This window comes from Chelmon rostratus, chromosome 10 (assembly GCF_017976325.1).
Source record: "Chelmon rostratus isolate fCheRos1 chromosome 10, fCheRos1.pri, whole genome shotgun sequence".
Taxonomy (NCBI): Eukaryota; Metazoa; Chordata; class Actinopteri; order Chaetodontiformes; family Chaetodontidae; genus Chelmon; species Chelmon rostratus.
The window spans coordinates 23204992-23223347 of record NC_055667.1 but is presented as its reverse complement, the minus strand read 5'-3'; the positions used below and the strand labels follow the sequence as shown (position 1 = coordinate 23223347).

Below are 18356 nucleotides of genomic sequence, written 5' to 3'. Positions count from 1 at the left end.
ACATAATTTATGCAAGAAAAAATCTTGCATTGAAAAATGTCTGCCTCGACTTGAGAGGTGCCATGGCTCTCTTAAAGGGGAAGCGCCTCTGCTCAGAGCCGAGCAGCACGACGGGTCGGCACAGCGGAGTCATCCGTCAAACAGCTGTCTGATACTGCTCTTTACCCACCGACGGTGTTTTTAAACTACAACCGGGCTGACACCGTCTGTGGATGAGCACGAACATGTGGATTCCACAAAGCCAAGTGCTCTTGTTGTGTTTGTAGAACTACAGTTCAGCTGTTTTGTGGTCCAGCTCTGTTTTTGTTTTTGTTTGACAGCTGTGTAAAATAGCCCTAAAAACGGTTATTGTTATTGTTATTGTGGCCTGTTTACATAAATACATACATTCTCTCCAGCTAGTTTTTTTTAACTGCACTGTCTTACTATTTTGAAAACTGTAAATATTTAGAAGTTGAACAGTATATAGCCCTCTCAAATCTTTATTATACTGTACATAAGTCTGTTTCTGCCATAATGAATCCTACGGCATCTGGGTACACCTGCAGCATATGTAATGAGTGTCTGACAGTTTCAGGTTCCATTTAGACGAACAAGTATAAAAACAGTGTGTATCCCAATGTAAATAATAATGCTCTTTTTTCCCCTTTTCTGTTTTCTGTTCTTTGACTTGCTAACTTAAGTGATTTATTCTGTCAATGTTGAATTCTCCAATTTGAACAGTGCACTTTCTTTACTGTGTGTATATTTGAACCGTAACCAGACTTGTGACAACAGTACTAATAGGGTAATCATACCTTGACCATCATTTTCTGCAACCACAGGATTGATTTTTTGTCATCTGAATTGTACTGCAGGATGTCACTGGCATTGCTGGAAAGCTCTTGTTTTCTATTGTTGTTGGATATTATCACAATAAAACAATATGAATAAATTAAAAGACAACCGTAGAAGAAAACACACAGGTGTAAATAATAAAATTAGTTATAGCTGAATTTCACTTAGCTGCTTGTTATATCTATCTATATATCTATCTATCTACTGTATATGTTTGTTGATCTAGCTAGCTAGCAAGCTAGCCAGCTAACTATCAAGCTGTTTTTGAATATCTGTTTTTGTTGTGACAGTAAACACACCTTTGTATATGTAACTGTAACGTCTTACAATCATGTGCTTAACTTTAGAAGCTAAATCAAAGTATTTAGTCTCTTTAAGAAGCCAACAGTTCACCTTGATTCACTTTTGAACTCCCGTCCGTCTCTACCTGTAGGGGGCGCGCGCACGCAAACCACCGAGTGCGTCGACCACAGATAGAGAACGACTGACGTCACCACTTCCACAACAACAAGAAGCTGAAAAACAAGGAAGTGAATGATTGTGAAGCCGTAACCTGTTATAAGGCCGTGACAAGCTACGCAGAGCTCCGTTTAATCTGATATTCCTCAGTCTCCAGATCAGTCCAGAACAATGAACAACAAAGGTATTTCTTCCGACATTTTTAGGAAATAAGTCAGCTGTTCGCCATAAAGACGCTGACGTTATTACTGGAAATGAAGAGCTGCCGTTATGGCCATCTGAAGCGGACTTCACGTTTAGCTACGTACATGACAATAAACGGACGTTTTCTGGATAAGTGTGGCAAACACGTTGAGCTCGAGCATCTAGCTTATCAGAAATGTTTACAGGTGTTAATAATGGAAGCCTAAAATTACTGTCACCTTATATCACCATGGCATTAGTGGCCAGGTCACATATTTTCAGTTAGCTAGCTTCAGTCAACACAGGCAGATTTTAAAGGCGAAGCTGGCGATTTGGCTGTTTTGGTTTACATGCACGGGAATCTAAAGCTATATCACTAATTTTGGTAATCATCAGTCTTTATTGTTTCTTTCCACGTACGGTATGTATCCAAATATGTTTACATGCACATGATACTGTATATCTTCTTTTATTGTTTTTACATAATTTGAACGTGCTCAGATCTTTTGTTGTTGCACATAGATAAATACATTTTAGACGTAGGGCTGCAACTAACGATTCTCCTCATTATCGATTATTGCTTGGTATAACGAATGTCAGCAAATAGCACAAAATGCTCATCACATGTTGGCGATGTGAACGACAGGAACACAAAGGAAACCAGGAAATATTCAGATTTGGGAAGCTGGAACCACATAATTACGATCGATTATCAAAATGAAGTAATTAATTATGTAAACTGACCAATCCAGTAGCAGACTAGTTGTTTTGTGTTAATGCTTTTATGTTTTTGTCAGACGTTTTGTCAATTTTTAATCCGTGATCCTGAAAAAAAATCTTTTTATACCACAAATGAGCAATTTGTGTATTTTTTCATGTCATTATAGGACTTACAGGCATCCTTGAAAGAAAGTGTCTTTTACTTGTGTTTTACTTATGGACTCACTCAATCATGGGGGAACTGGAATTGACATCAGCTGTCACCCCATAAGCAACACTGTACTTGCTAAATGCCTCTGTTGTCCATATTTAAATATTTTCTGTTACTGCTGAAAATGTGTTTCAGTCAACGTCTCATCTTTGTCTTGCCCTCTGTCACATATTTTTTTGGTGTTTCTGAGAAACTGAGACCTCTAAGACTCTTTTTGTTTGCTGCTGACAGAAAAGGGCTGTCGCTCACTCACCTTAGATTTCTGTCGCTGTTAAGAACCAAGTGCGGCCGTTTGTTTAAAGTAAAATGTTGTTTTGCAGGTTCATATCCACAGCAGGCTGTGTACCCTCAGCAGAGCACTGCACCTGTATACCCTCCTGCTATGCAAATGTCTCCTCAGGCACCTCCTTACACAGACACACCACCTGCATATTCTGAGGTAACTTTTACATTTCTATGTCATATAAGAGTACAATTAAGAGCCACATTGAACGGGTCTAAACAGTCTTTTCGTCTCTGTGTCTGCAGATATACCAGCCCAGATATGTGCTTCCACCTCAGGTGCCTGGTCAGTTGCCTCAGATGTCCTCTCCCTACCCTGGTGCTCAGGTGTTCATGCCCATGCAGCCACATATGTCTGTTGGACCAGTGGGCCAGAATGTCCCCATGGCTTACTATCCAGTGGGAGCCATGTACCCCCCTGGTTCAACAGTGATGGTGGAAGGCGGCTTTGATGCCGGTGCTCGCTTCACAGCAGGCAGCAGTGTCTCCATCCCTGTGAGTATCCACCGAGTCCAGTGATTTTAAATAGACAGAATGATGGCAGCTCGGATGTTGTCTTATACCTGGTTGACAGAATATATCTGATCCAAAGTCGATTGGCTGTTTACCAATGTTTGTGCTTGTTTCTCTCCTTCTCTAGCCCCCACCTCCTGGACATCCTCCCAATGCGGCTCAGCTGGCTGCCATGCAGGGCGCCAATGTTGTAATGGCACAGCGCAAGAATAACTTCTTCCTGGGTGGATCCAGTGGAGGGTATACCATCTGGTAACAGCAAGTCCTCAACTCCTCCTTCATGCCTAAACCCCGTCCCAAATGATGCCCCAGTTCTTCCCCCGTCCCATTCGCCTCCCTCTTCAGGCTGCTTGGCCATGCCACAATACTGATATCACCTAACGGAATGTAATATTTTAGAGCCCTCATGAAAGGTACAGTACTCCACTTCTGACCTAGAGATCAAATGATGAATGCCACTGCCTGGAGAGGACAAATGCAAATTTATAATGTTGTAGAATTCATTCCATAATTCTTCATTGGGTCGAACCTCTGTGGTCATTCCAGATTGGACCTCTTTCAGGCATCTGTATTTGTTTAAGAGACCTTGTCTCCTTTGATCGAATGGATCACAAATTACACTGAGATGTTCTTGTATACCTGTAAAGCTACATGAATGAACTGTTGAAATATCTGACCCGCATTATATAGTTTAGCTGCTTTATGGTGAAAGTGAAATACAGTTACAAAGTTGCAGTGACAGCGCAAAAAAAAAGAAATCTCCACTTGTCTTTTTTGAAAACTTTTAGTGTAGTTAAATTAATAGATGTGTAATAGTTCCATGTAAATACCAGTATGATGGTCACGAGAAATTACATCTCGACTATACAAAAAAAAAAAAGAATCAGCATCTTGGATGCTTTTAGTTAGAATTGTCTTGTACTTTGCACAGTATCCAAAATACCACGGCAAATTTGTTGCACAGTGAACTGTCAGTCTGACAGATTATTATATTTAAATCATGTGTAAATTAAGTAAATTAAACTAAAGATAGTAATTCAAGAAAAGATTTCATGCAATATCCAAAGTGGTTTACTGTACCTTGTTGGGCAACTTGTAGATGAACATAGTCAAGTGCCAAAGAGCACTGGGGATAGCCCTAATTTAAAGCAAATTAACTTCAGTAAACTTAAAGGAAAGAAATTTAAAGTAAATCCAAATAGTAAGTTGAATGGGCAGGGGTGGTTGGTGTAACATTTTAGCTTTGTTTGTCTCCTGTTTCTACTTCACAGTCGGATACCCAGAGTTTATACACTAAATGTTTCATTGTGCAGATTTCACAAACTACCCTCCACTGTATCTCTTTGTCTTTCCACACAGTATAATTTGGTGAAGTATTTATTCACCCTAGAAAAATGTCACCTTTGTGATAGTATTAGTTGTTAGGAAACATTTTCAACGGTTAAGGAGACTTTATTAAATATTTCTGTGTTCCTTTATTTTTTCTTTACTTTTCCACATCTAAGTGAATTACATGAGTAGTTAGGCTAATAAATTTGTTTGTATAACCAATGAGCTGGTTGTACCAAAGATTTGGTCTACAATGCACTTATGTTTGGTTGTGACTTGAAATTTAAAATATGTCACAATTTAAAAGCAAACATATCATCCAATAAGCAGTTATGAGATTGTTGGTACATAGACCTTCGGTCTGACATGTTAGTTAATGTGTTAATGTCACTTTATGTGGGTTAATTGCATCTTTAAGTCGTTGCATACTTTTGCACCTTTGCTATGTACAAATTTGATTAAATACTTTTTATCTGAGATGCACTGCTAAGCAAATCTGAGTGGTTGCAGACAAGGGGCTACTTTTTTTTATTATTCTGTTTTCATGACTTTTTAAAGAAAGCTGTGAGATTTTTGAACATTATTAGATTGTAAAATTCATCAAGTCTAGTCCATTTGAAAGTAACGTCAAGATGTGTCGCTTTGTTCATTAGCCTGAAAGTGTATGCAAACGTTTGAGGCTATATCACTGTCAGCATAAGTTCATTTAAAAGACATTTTTGTGCTGGTAATTAAACTTCTTTAGAATCCTTACATATTATGTTATCTTTCAAACTTAAATAAGGTATCGGAAACTAGATAAGTCAGTACATATACCATAAACGTATATTTGTAGATATTCTTCATTTTGGTGTCTGGTAGCGTCAATGTGTTACTGGGTATCCGACATACCATATCAAGTTTTAACAGCTGTGGCCACCAGAAAACAAATGCTGTCGCTGTCGACCAACATCGAGTGATTTCAGCGATATTTAAGTCAGAGGGACCAGCTGTCTGGAAACGTGCTTCATTCATGTGATGAACCCCCCCTCTCAGCAGCTCATACACAAAGCTACTATACCAGACGTGACTGACGTGTCACTTGTGTTATGAAAAATGGCTCAGTATTCATTTATTGTTACTCGTGCTGCCATTTCGTACAGCTTTGCTGGGGAAGAGGCCACAGCTATCAAAGCTTTTAAAATACGATTCAAACAAATGTTTTTTTGAAATCCATCTCTGCTCTGATTGTTTGTAAAGCAGCATAATGGTGGCTTTGTCCCAGCAATATGAAGTACTGTAAACTACAGCTGACCAGTAGATGCTATGCCAACCACAGCCAGCAAATGGATTACCCTTTGTTGAAGGATTATGGACATTTATAGTTCAGGGATTCTCTTTACAATATTTTGTAAAAAATAGATGTATGTACTAAAGTGATGTGATAGACTTTGGTACACATTCTATCTTTTAAGATTACTAAAGGAGATGAGTGTCAAAGATGGAATACTTTGAAAAAAGAACTTAGGTGCACTTAACTTTTTTATACTAAACTTAAAATTTAAAATGTAAGTTTAGAATAAAGGTTATTTTGGAAATTTGAAATGCTGCATGTTTGTTTAATTTTATTCACATATATAAGTGTTAGAACAGCGCATGTATTTACAGCCCTGATTTCAAAAAAAAAAAAAGATGGGACGCTGTGTAAAACATAAATAAAACAATGTGATCATTTGCTAATCCTTTTTGACATATACTCAATTGAAAACAATACAAAGACAAGATATTTAATGTTTGACCTCATCAGCTTCATTGGTTTTTGTAAATATCTGCTTATTCTGAATTTGATGCAGCAACATGTTTCAAACAAGTTGGGACAGGAGCAACTAAAGACTGGGAAAGATGTGGAACGCTCCAAAAACACCTGTTTGGATCATTCCACAGGTAAACAGGTTGATTGGTAACAGGTGATAGTATCATGATTGGGTATGAAAGGAGCATCCTGGAAAGGCTCAGTGGTTCACAAGCGAGGATGGAGCGAGGTTCACCAGTTTGTGAACACATGATTGTATAAAGGAGATTAATACATGGGTTCGGGAACACTTCTTAAAATAGTTGTCGGTAATCAGTTTGTTTGCAGTTGATTGCATTCTGGTTTTACTTAAGTTTTACACAGCGTCCTGACTTTTTTGGAACCCGGGTTGTATTTCATGATTGTGCTCTGAACACCTGGGATTTCGGTCAGTTATGTTGTGATTATAGCTTAACTGTCGTCTTTTACTGGCCAGGCTGCATCACAGGTAATTGATAGTTTTATGAACTGACTCATTTGAGTGGATGCTTCTACTTGTTGGCTTTAACACCAGTATCATGCAAGATTTGTCAGACATCATTTTCATCCACCTTAATTTAGTATGCGGACTGTATGAAAGAACCAATAGTGCCAACCAAACTGTCACTTTAATATAAAAGGTATCGAGTCAAATATGGATCTGTATGTTTGTCAGAATAACCTCACATTACAGGCTTCCCAGTTTATTGGCTCCATTGCATTTTGATCTGACAGCCCACAATAAATCACACCTTAATGAAGCTCAACGAATTCAGTTTTTGCTGACAGTGTCAGAAAGGTTTTGATTCTGTCTGATCTACGACAATCATTTGAGCCTGTGGTTTGTCTTGGATTGAAAAGCATTACACAAAAAGATGTCTAATATTTTGTCAGATAATCGACTCTTAAAGAGCCTCAACAAAAACTGAACACGAGCTTCGTAAAAGTGGGATTTAGAGCTGGACTGTTGTACGAGATTATATTTGAAGTGGCTCGATGTCTCTAACACAGAGTAATGCGCTCTAAAACGGTTAAATTCTTTGCGCATTGCTAATCAATTCAAAGTCAGGTTGTGGGCGGCATTGCTGATGACGTTGTCCATTTCAAAATGCATTACACATCACTGTAAGCTGTCAGGCTGTATCATGGCACTCGTCCAAAAGCAAGTTTTATTTTCTTCCGTATTTATCTCAAATAGGGAAGTCATCAGTAACCACGTCTGGCAAAGAAAACAAAAACAGGTACAACAAAATCCAACAAATAATATTAAGCTGTCCTGTGGATGCCACTGTTTTTGACTATCTTATAAAAGAACTGCATAGAAAAGCCATCATTTAAAAAGCAAATCAGCATAAAAGTAACAGCCCCATAACATGTCTTGTACAATTTGTCTGGGGAAAAATACAGTATGTCTGAATGAAATAACATATTACAAATACTAAAAGAGAAAAACGGAAACATGGCTGATAAATAGTGTAGCAGAGCAGCTAATCTTTCATTTCGATTGTTGCTGAGTTTTTACTGATCATGCAGCTGTGGCGTTTTAAAAACCACCTGTTTCACGCCTAGCTCTGATCTGAACACACCTGTCGCCTTGTCACCTGCTCCTCATCCATCAATACTCAGTCTTACAATAACAATCTTATCTTTGGTATTACTTATGCTCCTCTGCATTTTTCATAACAAAATAGCTTTTCTCTGCCCCGTGTGCAGCAAGTAGCGGCCTTCCCTCAAAACACAGACACAGAAATAACAGTCCAAGTTCTTCTCAGTCTTCACAGACCCGTTTTTCTTTCTGCAGCCCCACTCACTCCCTGTAAGTCACCAGGTTCATATGAAGTATTCCTTCTTTTCACTCGTAGCCTGGTTACTGTACTCCTCATCGGGGTCCTCTCCTGGAGCCAGCTCCCCTGTCGTCCTGTAGTCTCCTTTGTTGTGGCAGAGATACCGGTAAAGCAGGAAGCCCAAAGTGGCTACCGTCAGCAGGATGAGCACAATAACCACTGGAAAAATGAGGCAAAATATTTTTAAAATGTCATTTTGAGATGATACAGCTTCACAATCTAACACAGAAAAGGCCGGGATAAAGTGCGAGCAGGTACCTGCGATAACCGCGGAGTCTGGACTTGAGGGGGCAGCCGTTGTTACCACTGCGGGGGAAGAAAAAATAAAACAAGTACATGGTGTCAGGTAACAGATGAGGCAGAACGGTCATGAGCGTGCTCTACTGTACAAGATCTGAGAGGAGGTAAACTGTGCCATTTCTCACAACTGCGTGGGTCCAGGAGGAGACCGGTTTGTGTGCCAGTAATAGAAAAAAATAGAAAACAAAAAGCGTAGGAGTTACCCTGAATCATGGTGGTGTCTGCTTGTGTGGGAAGTGATGTCAAAAGTCTCATATCTGATGCTGAACAAAACACAGGCATGACATGTGTTGATAAAACAGCACAATAACATATCAGGATACTTGTTGGCTGCAACTCAGCTTTAGAAGCCGAGCGAATGCATTCATAGCAGATCTTTTTTAAGAAAGGGGAAAAAAAAAGTGTGCTCACCCTGTGTCACAGTTGTGTTTGTGTATGAGGAGACTGTTGTCAGAGGCACCATGTCTGAATCTGGAAGATAAAAAAGCATGTTAAAAATGTGACAGGGCTCTATCTTCAGCACCCAGTCTGCTAAAAGAGACTTGTGTAACTGCATAGCTGCTGGCTGAGGAAGGAATATTAAGTGTTGTGACACAGTAATCTGATTATTAAGGGCCGGGCCTGAAACAAGCCCGTCAACCTCTTTTATTTATTTCTGAATCCTCTGTGATGCAATCACTTAATCAGAGATCAAGAAAGAAATCAAGAAATACTGAGATCTTGTACTCGAATAAAAGTTGCAACACCACACTATTAAAAAAAAAAAAACACTCCGCTACAGGTAAAAAGTCCTGCATTTAAAGGAAATGGATGCATGCATTTTTAAGGAAAAATGCCAAAATGCCTTTGGTTCAAGGCTCTTAAATGGGAGAACTTCCTGCTTTCCTGGGTCACATATTACTATAAACTGAATATTTTGCTGATATTATTATCTTGTTCCCACAAAACAAAACATTCGATGACGTCACCTGGGGCATGAGGATACTGTGATGGTCATTTTTCACTGCTTTATGTCTCAAAGACGAAATGACTGAGAAAGCAATCTGCAGATGAATCAATAATGAAAATTATTTTTAGTTGCAGCCCTGATCAGCAAAATGTTTAAGTACTCAATCGGTGGCAGGATGTCACCAGTCAGGTTGTTTCACTATTGGATCATTAATACAGATGCATATATTGTTGCATCTGGTGGAAGTGGAGCTAGTTTTAATTACTTCACAGTTAGATGGGTTAATCTAAGCCAATACATCATATTTTATAAGGTAATCAACTGTTTTGTTTGTACACCTTTCAGATAAATGTACTCCAGGACTATTTTCATTTCCAATTAATCTGCATATTATTTCCTCAATTAGATGATTAATCCTTTGGTCTCTAAAGCATTTTCAAAACAAATGAAAAATGCCCATTTCAACATCCTAAAGCAGAAAGGCGACAACATTAAACGACCTAAATAGTTCATAACCCCAAAATGTCAGTTCACCATAATGGAAGACCAGGAACCTGAAACCATCAAATGTTTGTCGCCTTTGCGTGAAAAATGACAAATAATTCATAATTTATCAGAATAGTTGCATATTATCTTCATTTCAGTCAGCTAACTGTTGCAGTAGTCAAATGGAAACATAAAGCAGCATTAAATGAAAATACTTTTTCTATAAATGTATCTATTACTTAAATGTACTGAACAGTTTTTTTATTGATAAAACACCTACAAGGATTAAATGTGTCATGGCAGTTCCAAAATATGTAGAAATACATTTGCAATGCTACAAACAGGCACTTTTAATTGATGAAAGGTGGACTTACTATTCATGGTTAGTGCTGGTTAACCCACTGGCTGATATACCTGTACAAACAAAACAGAAAAACCAGTAAACAAGCACAAACTGACATTTCCCACAAAGGTTTTCTGACCATGTTAAAGGAAGGTCTGAATGTTGGTTGTGATGTTTTTAAGCGGTCCACACCTTTTCCACTATTGTTACCGACATACTTCATTACTCAGCCCAGTGTCTTTGTCCTCCTAGTGAAGTGGTCAGGCTAACATTTTAAAGAAAACACAACCCCTCCACCATCATTAAGTTAGCTAGCTTGACACAAAGTTAGCCCGACAGGAAAAACTGAATCTTCAGGTAAAGTTTTCGTGATTGTCGGACACTTTAACGACCTTTTTTTCATCACAGCTGTTGTGTGAGCTTACCTGGACGCGGCGGAGCGTGTCACAAACCCGGCCGTGCTAATCAGATTTTCCCCGGGCTCACGCCAGCGGTGGAGAAAACGAGCGCACGCAGCTAACTTTAAGTTTAAACCTGAAGCTGTGTGAGAAGCTGCCGGAGCGTCTGAAAGCGCGTCTGTGAAACTCAGTAAGTGGCGATACTTTTTCTCACAGCACTCGTGAGTCATGCGGCTCACGCTCTCGATTTCCGCCCCTCCCTTTCCTCCCCCGTCCCCCCGTCAAAGATTGTCTATCAGCAAGATGGATCACTCCCAAGTTAAAAATGCGGGACGGGGGAGTTCCCCCATACGGAAGCCGAGAATGGCCGTGCTCGCAATTTATTTCTTTCACGCAGTTTTCTCCAGATCACGCGTTAATTATTCGCCTTGTTATCGCGAGATGAACACCCGGAAGTATGGGTAGTTTGTCTTCTAGTTCCCTAATGCTGACGAGAATTGTTTTGGCTGGCTGACTGTGGTTTACAGGAATTAGTCATAATGTAAATACCCTACTGACAAACAAAGGGAAACCATACTTTATCACAACAAAAGTTCATAAAAAAGCCAATATGGTTTGCTGTGAAACTCCCAAACCTGCCCCACAGAGCAGCATGCGTATGTTTTCCACTCTTATGAATCTTAGGAAGATGGTCTATAAAATGTAAAAAGAAAATCTACAATTGAGGACTGAGATATCATGAATTGTAGTTCCTCATTTGGGTGAAGGATTCTTTTTCCAGAAGGCAACATGGTGGCATCTTTCCTTTGCTGCACCCCATCTGGCCGCTTCAGTGCAGTGCAGGCAGCATACAATGCATCAGATCTGATGTTGAATCTCTGTTAGTTGGTTGTGGTAACGTTTGATCTCATATTTCCACAGCTATTAACTAGGAGAGACAGTGCACCACTTTTTCTGTTTGGATTCAAGCCAGCACTTCCATTCTTCTGGAGCAAGTCTGCAGAGACTTTCTTGGTTGTGATAGTCTAGACAAAAAAATGTATGCACAACTATGCATGAATTATTAAAATACCCCAATAAGATGATGCATGGCCATACATTGATATTGCCCAGTCATAACACAAAGCAGCTCTCCTTCCTTTCCATCTTTATAAACGACAAAAAACATTTTCAAGTCCATCTCCTTTCTGTTACACAACTATGTTGCCTCTCAAACTGGCAGTGCGACAGCTGCAGAGTTCATGTGAGAGGGGTATAATCAGCTGGGAGGCTTGACAGTTAAGAGAAAGGACTTGAAAGGGTTCACACATTGAGATTTGCTTAGACCTGCCAAATTTGTTTGAATGCTGTCTTTCAGAACGTCTGTAGTTAGTGGTTTCTCTTAGTCTTCATCTTTATCAGGCGCATTGTGCCACAATTGAGTTCATATTCACAGAAAAGCAGGTACTTCACTGTCAACTATAAAATAAAAAAAACTACCTTAATGAAAATCCTTGTTGTTGCAATTCAAGAAGTGAGACACATTGAGGTTAGTTGACGACAACTAATTTCCAGAAGCTCACATCTAATGCCTTCCTCTTATAATGAATGACGCAATAGCAAAAACACACATTTGTCGTCTCGTAGTCAGACAATTCCCGACATTTTAGCTCTGGAAGTCATCTATGCTTTGTTTAGTGGGTAAGTGATCCAAATAAACTTTCTAAATGTTCTAAATGTATCACTCTTGAAGTAAAAGCCACATCTCTTAGCTTTTCCATTAATGCGAGTAATGCTGGCTTTTTGATTAACTTAGCTGAGAAATCTGGGCTGAGCTCAATTTTGGCCTTGTCATTTTAAACCTCCACTGGCAGAGAAGCAACCAGAGCTACTGACACAATATTTCAAATTCTATGCATTTTTAAATACTCAACAGTCTCTGCTGGGCACCTGTGGGGATGAATATGGCAGGACTGAGTAATTGAAGCCTCTGCTCGCACTGCTAAATGGAACAAAGTGTTGTTGTCCTTATAATTTATCTTATGATTGTCCGAGTCTGGCCACTTATTGGCAGGGAATCATGGAAAAGATTGGTGACAGCCTGGATGCTGGTTTTGGACTTCCCTGCTTTATACCTCCTGAATAGCATAAAAGGAAGTGAGAGAATAGGTGGAAGAAGGCACAATGGCTAAAGGTAGCTCTCACTGCAGCTAATGAATGACTCATATACAATGAATGACTGATATATATAGCACGTATGGACACCTGTACAGAAATCCATTTCTAACACACATCAGGGTGTGATGGATACATAATTTAAAACCAGTCCTACAGCGCACCATGTTCAACTGGTGGGACGGTCATAGGATTATGGGATGGGAGAAAACAGTTGCCTATATTTTTATATATGGCTACATCTATGTTTACATGGTATGTGTATATATGTATAGTATATACTGTAAATGTATATTATATATATATCCTTTAGCTGCATTTTAACTTCTTAAGCTTAATTTAGTTTTTGCAAATTTCATCTTATATTTACCTGCTAATTTCGTGCTTTTATTTGTTTTTTTATTTGTCTGTATTGTGACTATCCATCTTTAAAATGCATAAAATTTCGGATGATTGGATCAAATCAGAATTGAAAAAAAAAACAAACTTAAATCTGTTTTATTTTATTTATCGTATACATCCATCCATCCATTAGCTATACCCTGGAGGGTGTGTATATTCATCAGATAATTCAAATCAAACAAATTAGTATATATGTGATACAAAAGAAATGTTCACAATTACACGATTTCTCTTCACGTTGCTCACATAATTAACAGGTTCCAATTTTGTGAGTGAAACAGATGAATATATTTACATTTAATTCAAATTAAAATGAAAAATGTTCAAAGAATGAATCCCTGCCAACAGAACTGGTTAAAAAATAACAGAAAAGAAAGAAAAGGAAAGGAAATCATTAAAAGTTCTTTTTAGTTTCAGTCTTTTGGTTGGTGGCAACATGAGTTCCTTCAGAAGCTGCACCACAGCACAGTACATCTGCATACGGTTAGCATTTTTTACTCTTTGTAACTTGCTAGCTTTCCAAAAATGTAAACCTATGAGTGTATTTAAGTTTGCTAACATCAGACACAGAAGATAACCACTCTGATTTTAACCTGTTTGTCCAAAAATGACAATGACAGTATACATGAATGTATACTTTTCAAAGGATAATTAAGATAAAACACGCCTGTTTTAATAATACGACTTTTCTGAGCTTTTCCCAGGCTGTGTACTATATGAGCATGATTTCAATAAAAAGATAAATGGGAAAACTAACACCAGCAAGTCAATGCACAGTGCATCATTCATGACACCACAGTTGGACACTTCAGTGCGGCTGTCTCCACATTTTTGCTCTCGTGCAGCTGTCGACTTCAATCTCCTGCGTGTTTCTCTGTTTCAATCAACACATGGCAGACATGGATTTATGCAAAGCTCGGCCAGACACGGAAACTAGACAGAAGGGAACGGGAAGAATGATAATATGTGACAGATTATGTGCATGAAAAATGTACAAACCTTGTATTAAAGTTGGAATACTTTAAACCGTTGTGGTTTTTGCATCCAGGGATGCCTGTTTTTCTACAGGAGCGTCCTAGATGGGACACAAAGAACAGTAGAAAGAACTGTAAAACAGGAGAGTCATGACTGAAAACAATAGTAAAAACACAGAGGAGGTCTGCATCGCCATCCCTCAGCTGTGTGCTAATCAAATGGCAAACCTTGTGAGCAACACTCGGGTCCTTAAACCCAGAAACTTCACCATTCTCCAGCCCGTTTGGTTTAGGAGTTTCGAGGTCTGCTGCGGTGTCCTCTGTTTCTTCGATGTGCAGCGGGCCGTTGTCTGCTGCAGACAGCTGGAGCTCCAGGCTCTCCGAATCACAGGAGTTGTTCAGTTCAGAGCTGCTCTCACTTGGAGCTTTCTCACCATCTCCCTTGTGGTCAGACTCTGCAGGAGGCTTAGGCCCAGACTCCTCTTCCTTCATGCCCTTCTCCTCTTCCACCTGATTGCTGTCTTCTCTCGACTCGCTTACAGCCGTCCCCGCTGCAGTGTCTTCTTCTGCGAGTGAGCTGTGGATCTCACTGTGGCTCAATCCTGAGTCCAGGTCGCTGGACTGAGAGGAGAGGTCCTCCCGGTAAGGTGATTGCGAAGAGACTCCAATGAAGCTGCTGTCTCTGGACAGACTGCTGTGGCGAGGTTTGTCCGGGGACTTGAAACTAAACCTCTGGCCAAATTTAGGATTATAGCTCCTGTGAAACTCAGAAAAGCTGGCTTTCCAGGCCTTAGGAGACATCAGAGTTCGTCTCTTCAGGGAGCCATACCTGAAATATCAGAGCAAAAGCAAGGAAATGGTTTGAGTATGATGCTTCTTTCCGTAAACAGAGGCATCACTTTAAAAGTTCACTGTAGCTTCAACTATCATGAGTGAATCGTATCACATTCTGGCAAACAATTCCTTTGAAGCACAGATCATTAAAACAAAAAGGAAAAACTTACCGTTGCAGTCCTTTCACAGCAAACACTTTGTCCGGGTGCTGGGCCTGCAGCTCCTTTAACACGTTCTGTAGATCAGCGTTGAGCTAAAAGAACAGAAGACTGGTGAAGAAACAACAAATTTTACTGCAATCAATACTGAGCGGCAACTGGCTTAAGATGCTCCGCCAGCACAGAGGGAAACATACCGTGCTCATTTCCTTATAGAAGATGTCTCGTAAATTTGACAAAGAGGAGAAGACTGTAATGTAGCATCCAATGCGGCTAAAAAAGAAAAATATCAGCTTAGTTTAAAAAAAAAGTGCACGGCCTCACATATCGAATGACAACAGAAAATATTCTGTCACCTTTCATAAAGCACAGGCAGCTCTTCTTTTAACTCATTGTTGATGCCTTCATAGATACTTTTGGCAGCATTCATCTCCTCTTCTGCCTGCAGAGTGAAATATTGAATTTATTTTAACGTATATTTTTGAACAAATATGGTAAAAAACACATATATGTGTCATTATGAATCACCTTGGTTATCTTGATATCATCCCTCTTCTTAGCAGTCTGCAGTGCCTCCAGGTGGTGACGGGAAGAGTCGTAGTCGACCAGTTTTCTCCCCCTTTTGGCTATTTTCTCCTACAGATTGAAAAAGACACAAGATCCAGATGTATTATGTGTGTGCGTGTGTGCATGTGTGAACCACTTGTGCGTCTTTGTTGGTTTTTGTGCGTTCGCGTTCAGGCCTTTTATCTGTCTGTGTGTTCACTTCTGTTTGCTTGCTTCCTCTTGTCTTACCCTGGCATCTGGGAATTGGCCCACATAGGACTCCATGGTGCGGACGGCCTGGTCTAACAGCTTCACCTCGTAGTCATTCCACAGGAGGTCCTCCCCCTTATTAAAAGGCGCAGCACAAATATTGCATTAATTATGTATAGCAAGAGGGAGGAAGAAGGGGTTTTGGTCCCCTGGCAATGTGTGAATCCTGCTGCTTTTACTTGTACAACAAAAATGTGCTGTGGTAGAGCTGTGGCTGCTCTTGGCTTTGCATTGCCTCTGATGCTCATACTGACCTCGACAATGGCTCCTAAATCTTCCTCTCCAACCCAGTCAGTTTCATAAGAATCAAACAGAGACTGAGAAAGGCGCCTGGAGGCCTCGCGCATGTCTGTGAAAGGCAGAATCGACCGAGTGAGACCTGCAGAGGACACACATCTACAGTTCTTCTGCAAGCCAAAAGCATTCTCACCTCTCACTGCATTAATGTAGTTCCTCAGGTCTTTGTATATTCGGTTCCCATCAGTCTACAAGTAGACAAGAGGTTTGCATGAGTGTCACTCTTGAGATTTATTACTTTTATGATGTTTGATTCACTGAGTATCGTCAATAAACCACCTGAGTGTTTACACGTGCAGTAAAACATGTAGAGAAAGCTGTGGGAATTTATCTGTTTTGAACTTGATTCAAAATTTCAAACGTTTAAATGTATTTTAGTTTAACTGCAGACTTCTTTCTTTCTTAGTGAGCAGGGTACGGGTTACCTGCTGGTCATTAAACTGTCGGAGAGAATGTTCAAACTGGTCATCTCTGCTCTCCACCGTCTTTCCCAGCCTTTGCAGCACCTGCAGAAAAAGCACATATCTCAAAGCAACAGCAGCTGAATGGCATTAAGCTCATTCTCTTGTTATCTGGGAAACTTGCAGGCTGTTACCTTTTCTTTGCCTCTGCTCAGCTGTCTTTGGATTTTTTTAGCAATGTCACCAGAGCTGCCTTTTGGACTCGTGCTCTCGGCCATATTTCTTCTTGACTGTGTTTATTCCTGATGATGAAAGAAAACAGAAGATGGACGACATTACAAGACCTCAAGACCTCTGAGTAGTTGGCTTTAGCATTGCACATTGAAAACAGTGTTTTATAGCAACAAACCTGCAGCTGGCTCTGATCATATATTAGATATTGTTATTACTATGGGGGTAGTAATGTATCTAATATTACATTAAATGTCATTATTACTTGGTATAGTATTATATGCTCTATCATGGCGTTCTTTTCCATTTCCGTATTTTACGTATTTCACAATATTTTATTTTTATTGTATGGTGTATGTATATATTACTTATACTGCACATATATTCTATACAGTGTGTATATATAACACCATATGCTTTAATATATTGCATGTATAGATAAACAGTGTGTTGTATAACTACTGGGATTCTAGATTTCCTACACACAAATATATGAACAATTATTTTATATAGTCCCAGGTATTGTATATTATGTATATAGCTTTTTTAAATGTCATCTCTCTATTTTGCTGAATGTCTTTCCTCTGTTGTATTCAAATAGTTATCAGTCTGTTTCGTTACCTCTTGGCCTGTCTCTGTGCTACTCTAACACCCTTGTGGATTTTTCATAAGAGTATTTAGATGTAATAATATTAGATGAGGTAGCAAAAATGGGGAAAGTGAAGCATATCCGAATAACCTCTCTATATTCACCTCAGCGAGCAAAGTAGCGAGAGAGGTATTGTTCTGGGCCTTTGGAAGCCTCTCAGCAGTGATGGAAAAAGCATTCAGATCGTTTACTCATGTAAAAGTAATACCACTCCATAGAAGTACTCCATTACAGGTGAAACTCCTGCATTCAAAGTTTTAAAAGGTGGTCATATTATCAGGAAAGTGCACTTAAAGTATTAAAAGTAAAAGTACTCATTATGCAGCACAGTGGCCCCTTTCACAGTTGTATTATATATTTTATAATTCTTTATTTTTTATCATTTATGCATAAATGTGTCAAAAGCATTTTATTGTTGCAGCTGGTGGAGGTGAAGCTACGTTTGACTGCCCTCCATACTGTCGGGCAGTTTAATCTAGTGGAGTATTTCCATTTTATGGTACTTCCTGCTTCTACTCCACTTTACAAATCAGACTGAAAAATTGTACTTTTAAATGCATGACAGCTATCATTCGTCACATTAAGATGTGTACACACCAGGCATATGAAAATCTCATAAATATGAAACACTGTACAGATTATACTACCTAGTAGTACATCAAATCCTTAAAATTAGCATCTCCTCGACCACTTAGAACAGTAAAATGCATCAACATACATGCATATGATCATTAAATTGTATTATATATAAGAATATATTCAAACTATATTTTAAT

At 39.2% G+C, this 18356-nt stretch overlaps 3 protein-coding genes across 3 annotated transcripts; 1 reads left to right on the top strand and 2 right to left on the bottom strand.

Moving 5' to 3' along the window:
* The first annotated feature begins 1345 nt into the window (after window positions 1–1345).
* dazap2 (DAZ associated protein 2) lies at window positions 1346–4131 on the top strand. The gene is made up of 4 exons (XM_041946742.1): window positions 1346–1480; window positions 2731–2849; window positions 2939–3187; window positions 3333–4131. Exons 1-4 carry the CDS (start codon window positions 1468–1470, stop codon window positions 3459–3461), a joined length of 510 nt encoding a protein of 169 aa, XP_041802676.1. The 5' UTR covers window positions 1346–1467; the 3' UTR covers window positions 3462–4131.
* Window positions 4132–7499: 3368 nt separating this feature from the next.
* LOC121613063 (cell adhesion molecule 2-like) lies at window positions 7500–10905 on the bottom strand. Its single transcript, XM_041946323.1, has 6 exons — window positions 10692–10905; window positions 10298–10337; window positions 8900–8959; window positions 8692–8751; window positions 8447–8494; window positions 7500–8347 (listed from the first exon to the last, which is right to left on the bottom strand). The coding sequence occupies exons 2-6, from the start codon at window positions 10302–10304 to the stop codon at window positions 8175–8177; spliced, it is 348 nt and encodes a 115-aa protein (XP_041802257.1). The 5' UTR covers window positions 10305–10337; window positions 10692–10905; the 3' UTR covers window positions 7500–8174.
* A 3336-nt stretch (window positions 10906–14241) lies between these two features.
* On the bottom strand, window positions 14242–16978 carry bin2a (bridging integrator 2a). Its single transcript, XM_041946622.1, has 11 exons — window positions 16895–16978; window positions 16725–16805; window positions 16433–16487; window positions 16257–16351; window positions 15982–16077; window positions 15715–15822; window positions 15543–15628; window positions 15384–15459; window positions 15199–15281; window positions 14423–15023; window positions 14242–14295 (listed from the first exon to the last, which is right to left on the bottom strand). The coding sequence occupies exons 1-11, from the start codon at window positions 16976–16978 to the stop codon at window positions 14242–14244; spliced, it is 1419 nt and encodes a 472-aa protein (XP_041802556.1).
* Window positions 16979–18356: the final 1378 nt, after the last annotated feature.

Bases quoted from the DNA above. Each gene is read 5' to 3' on its own strand.
- dazap2 (XM_041946742.1), top strand. The intron at 2,850-2,938 runs GTAACTTTTACA...CTGTGTCTGCAG, and splicing joins CACCACCTGCATATTCTGAG to ATATACCAGCCCAGATATGT. The intron at 3,188-3,332 runs GTGAGTATCCAC...CTCCTTCTCTAG, and splicing joins GCAGCAGTGTCTCCATCCCT to CCCCCACCTCCTGGACATCC.
- LOC121613063 (XM_041946323.1), bottom strand. The intron at 8,495-8,691 runs GTAACTCCTACG...CTTCCCCCGCAG, and splicing joins AGACACCACCATGATTCAGG to TGGTAACAACGGCTGCCCCC. The intron at 8,348-8,446 runs GTACCTGCTCGC...TCATTTTTCCAG, and splicing joins AGACTCCGCGGTTATCGCAG to TGGTTATTGTGCTCATCCTG.
- bin2a (XM_041946622.1), bottom strand. From the start codon at position 16,978: ATGGCCGAGAGCACGAGTCCAAAAGGCAGCTCTGGTGACATTGCTAAA. The intron at 16,806-16,894 runs GTAACAGCCTGC...CTTTTTCTGCAG, and splicing joins TGAGCAGAGGCAAAGAAAAG to GTGCTGCAAAGGCTGGGAAA. The intron at 14,296-14,422 runs GTTTGCCATTTG...TGTCCCATCTAG, and splicing joins ACCCGAGTGTTGCTCACAAG to GACGCTCCTGTAGAAAAACA.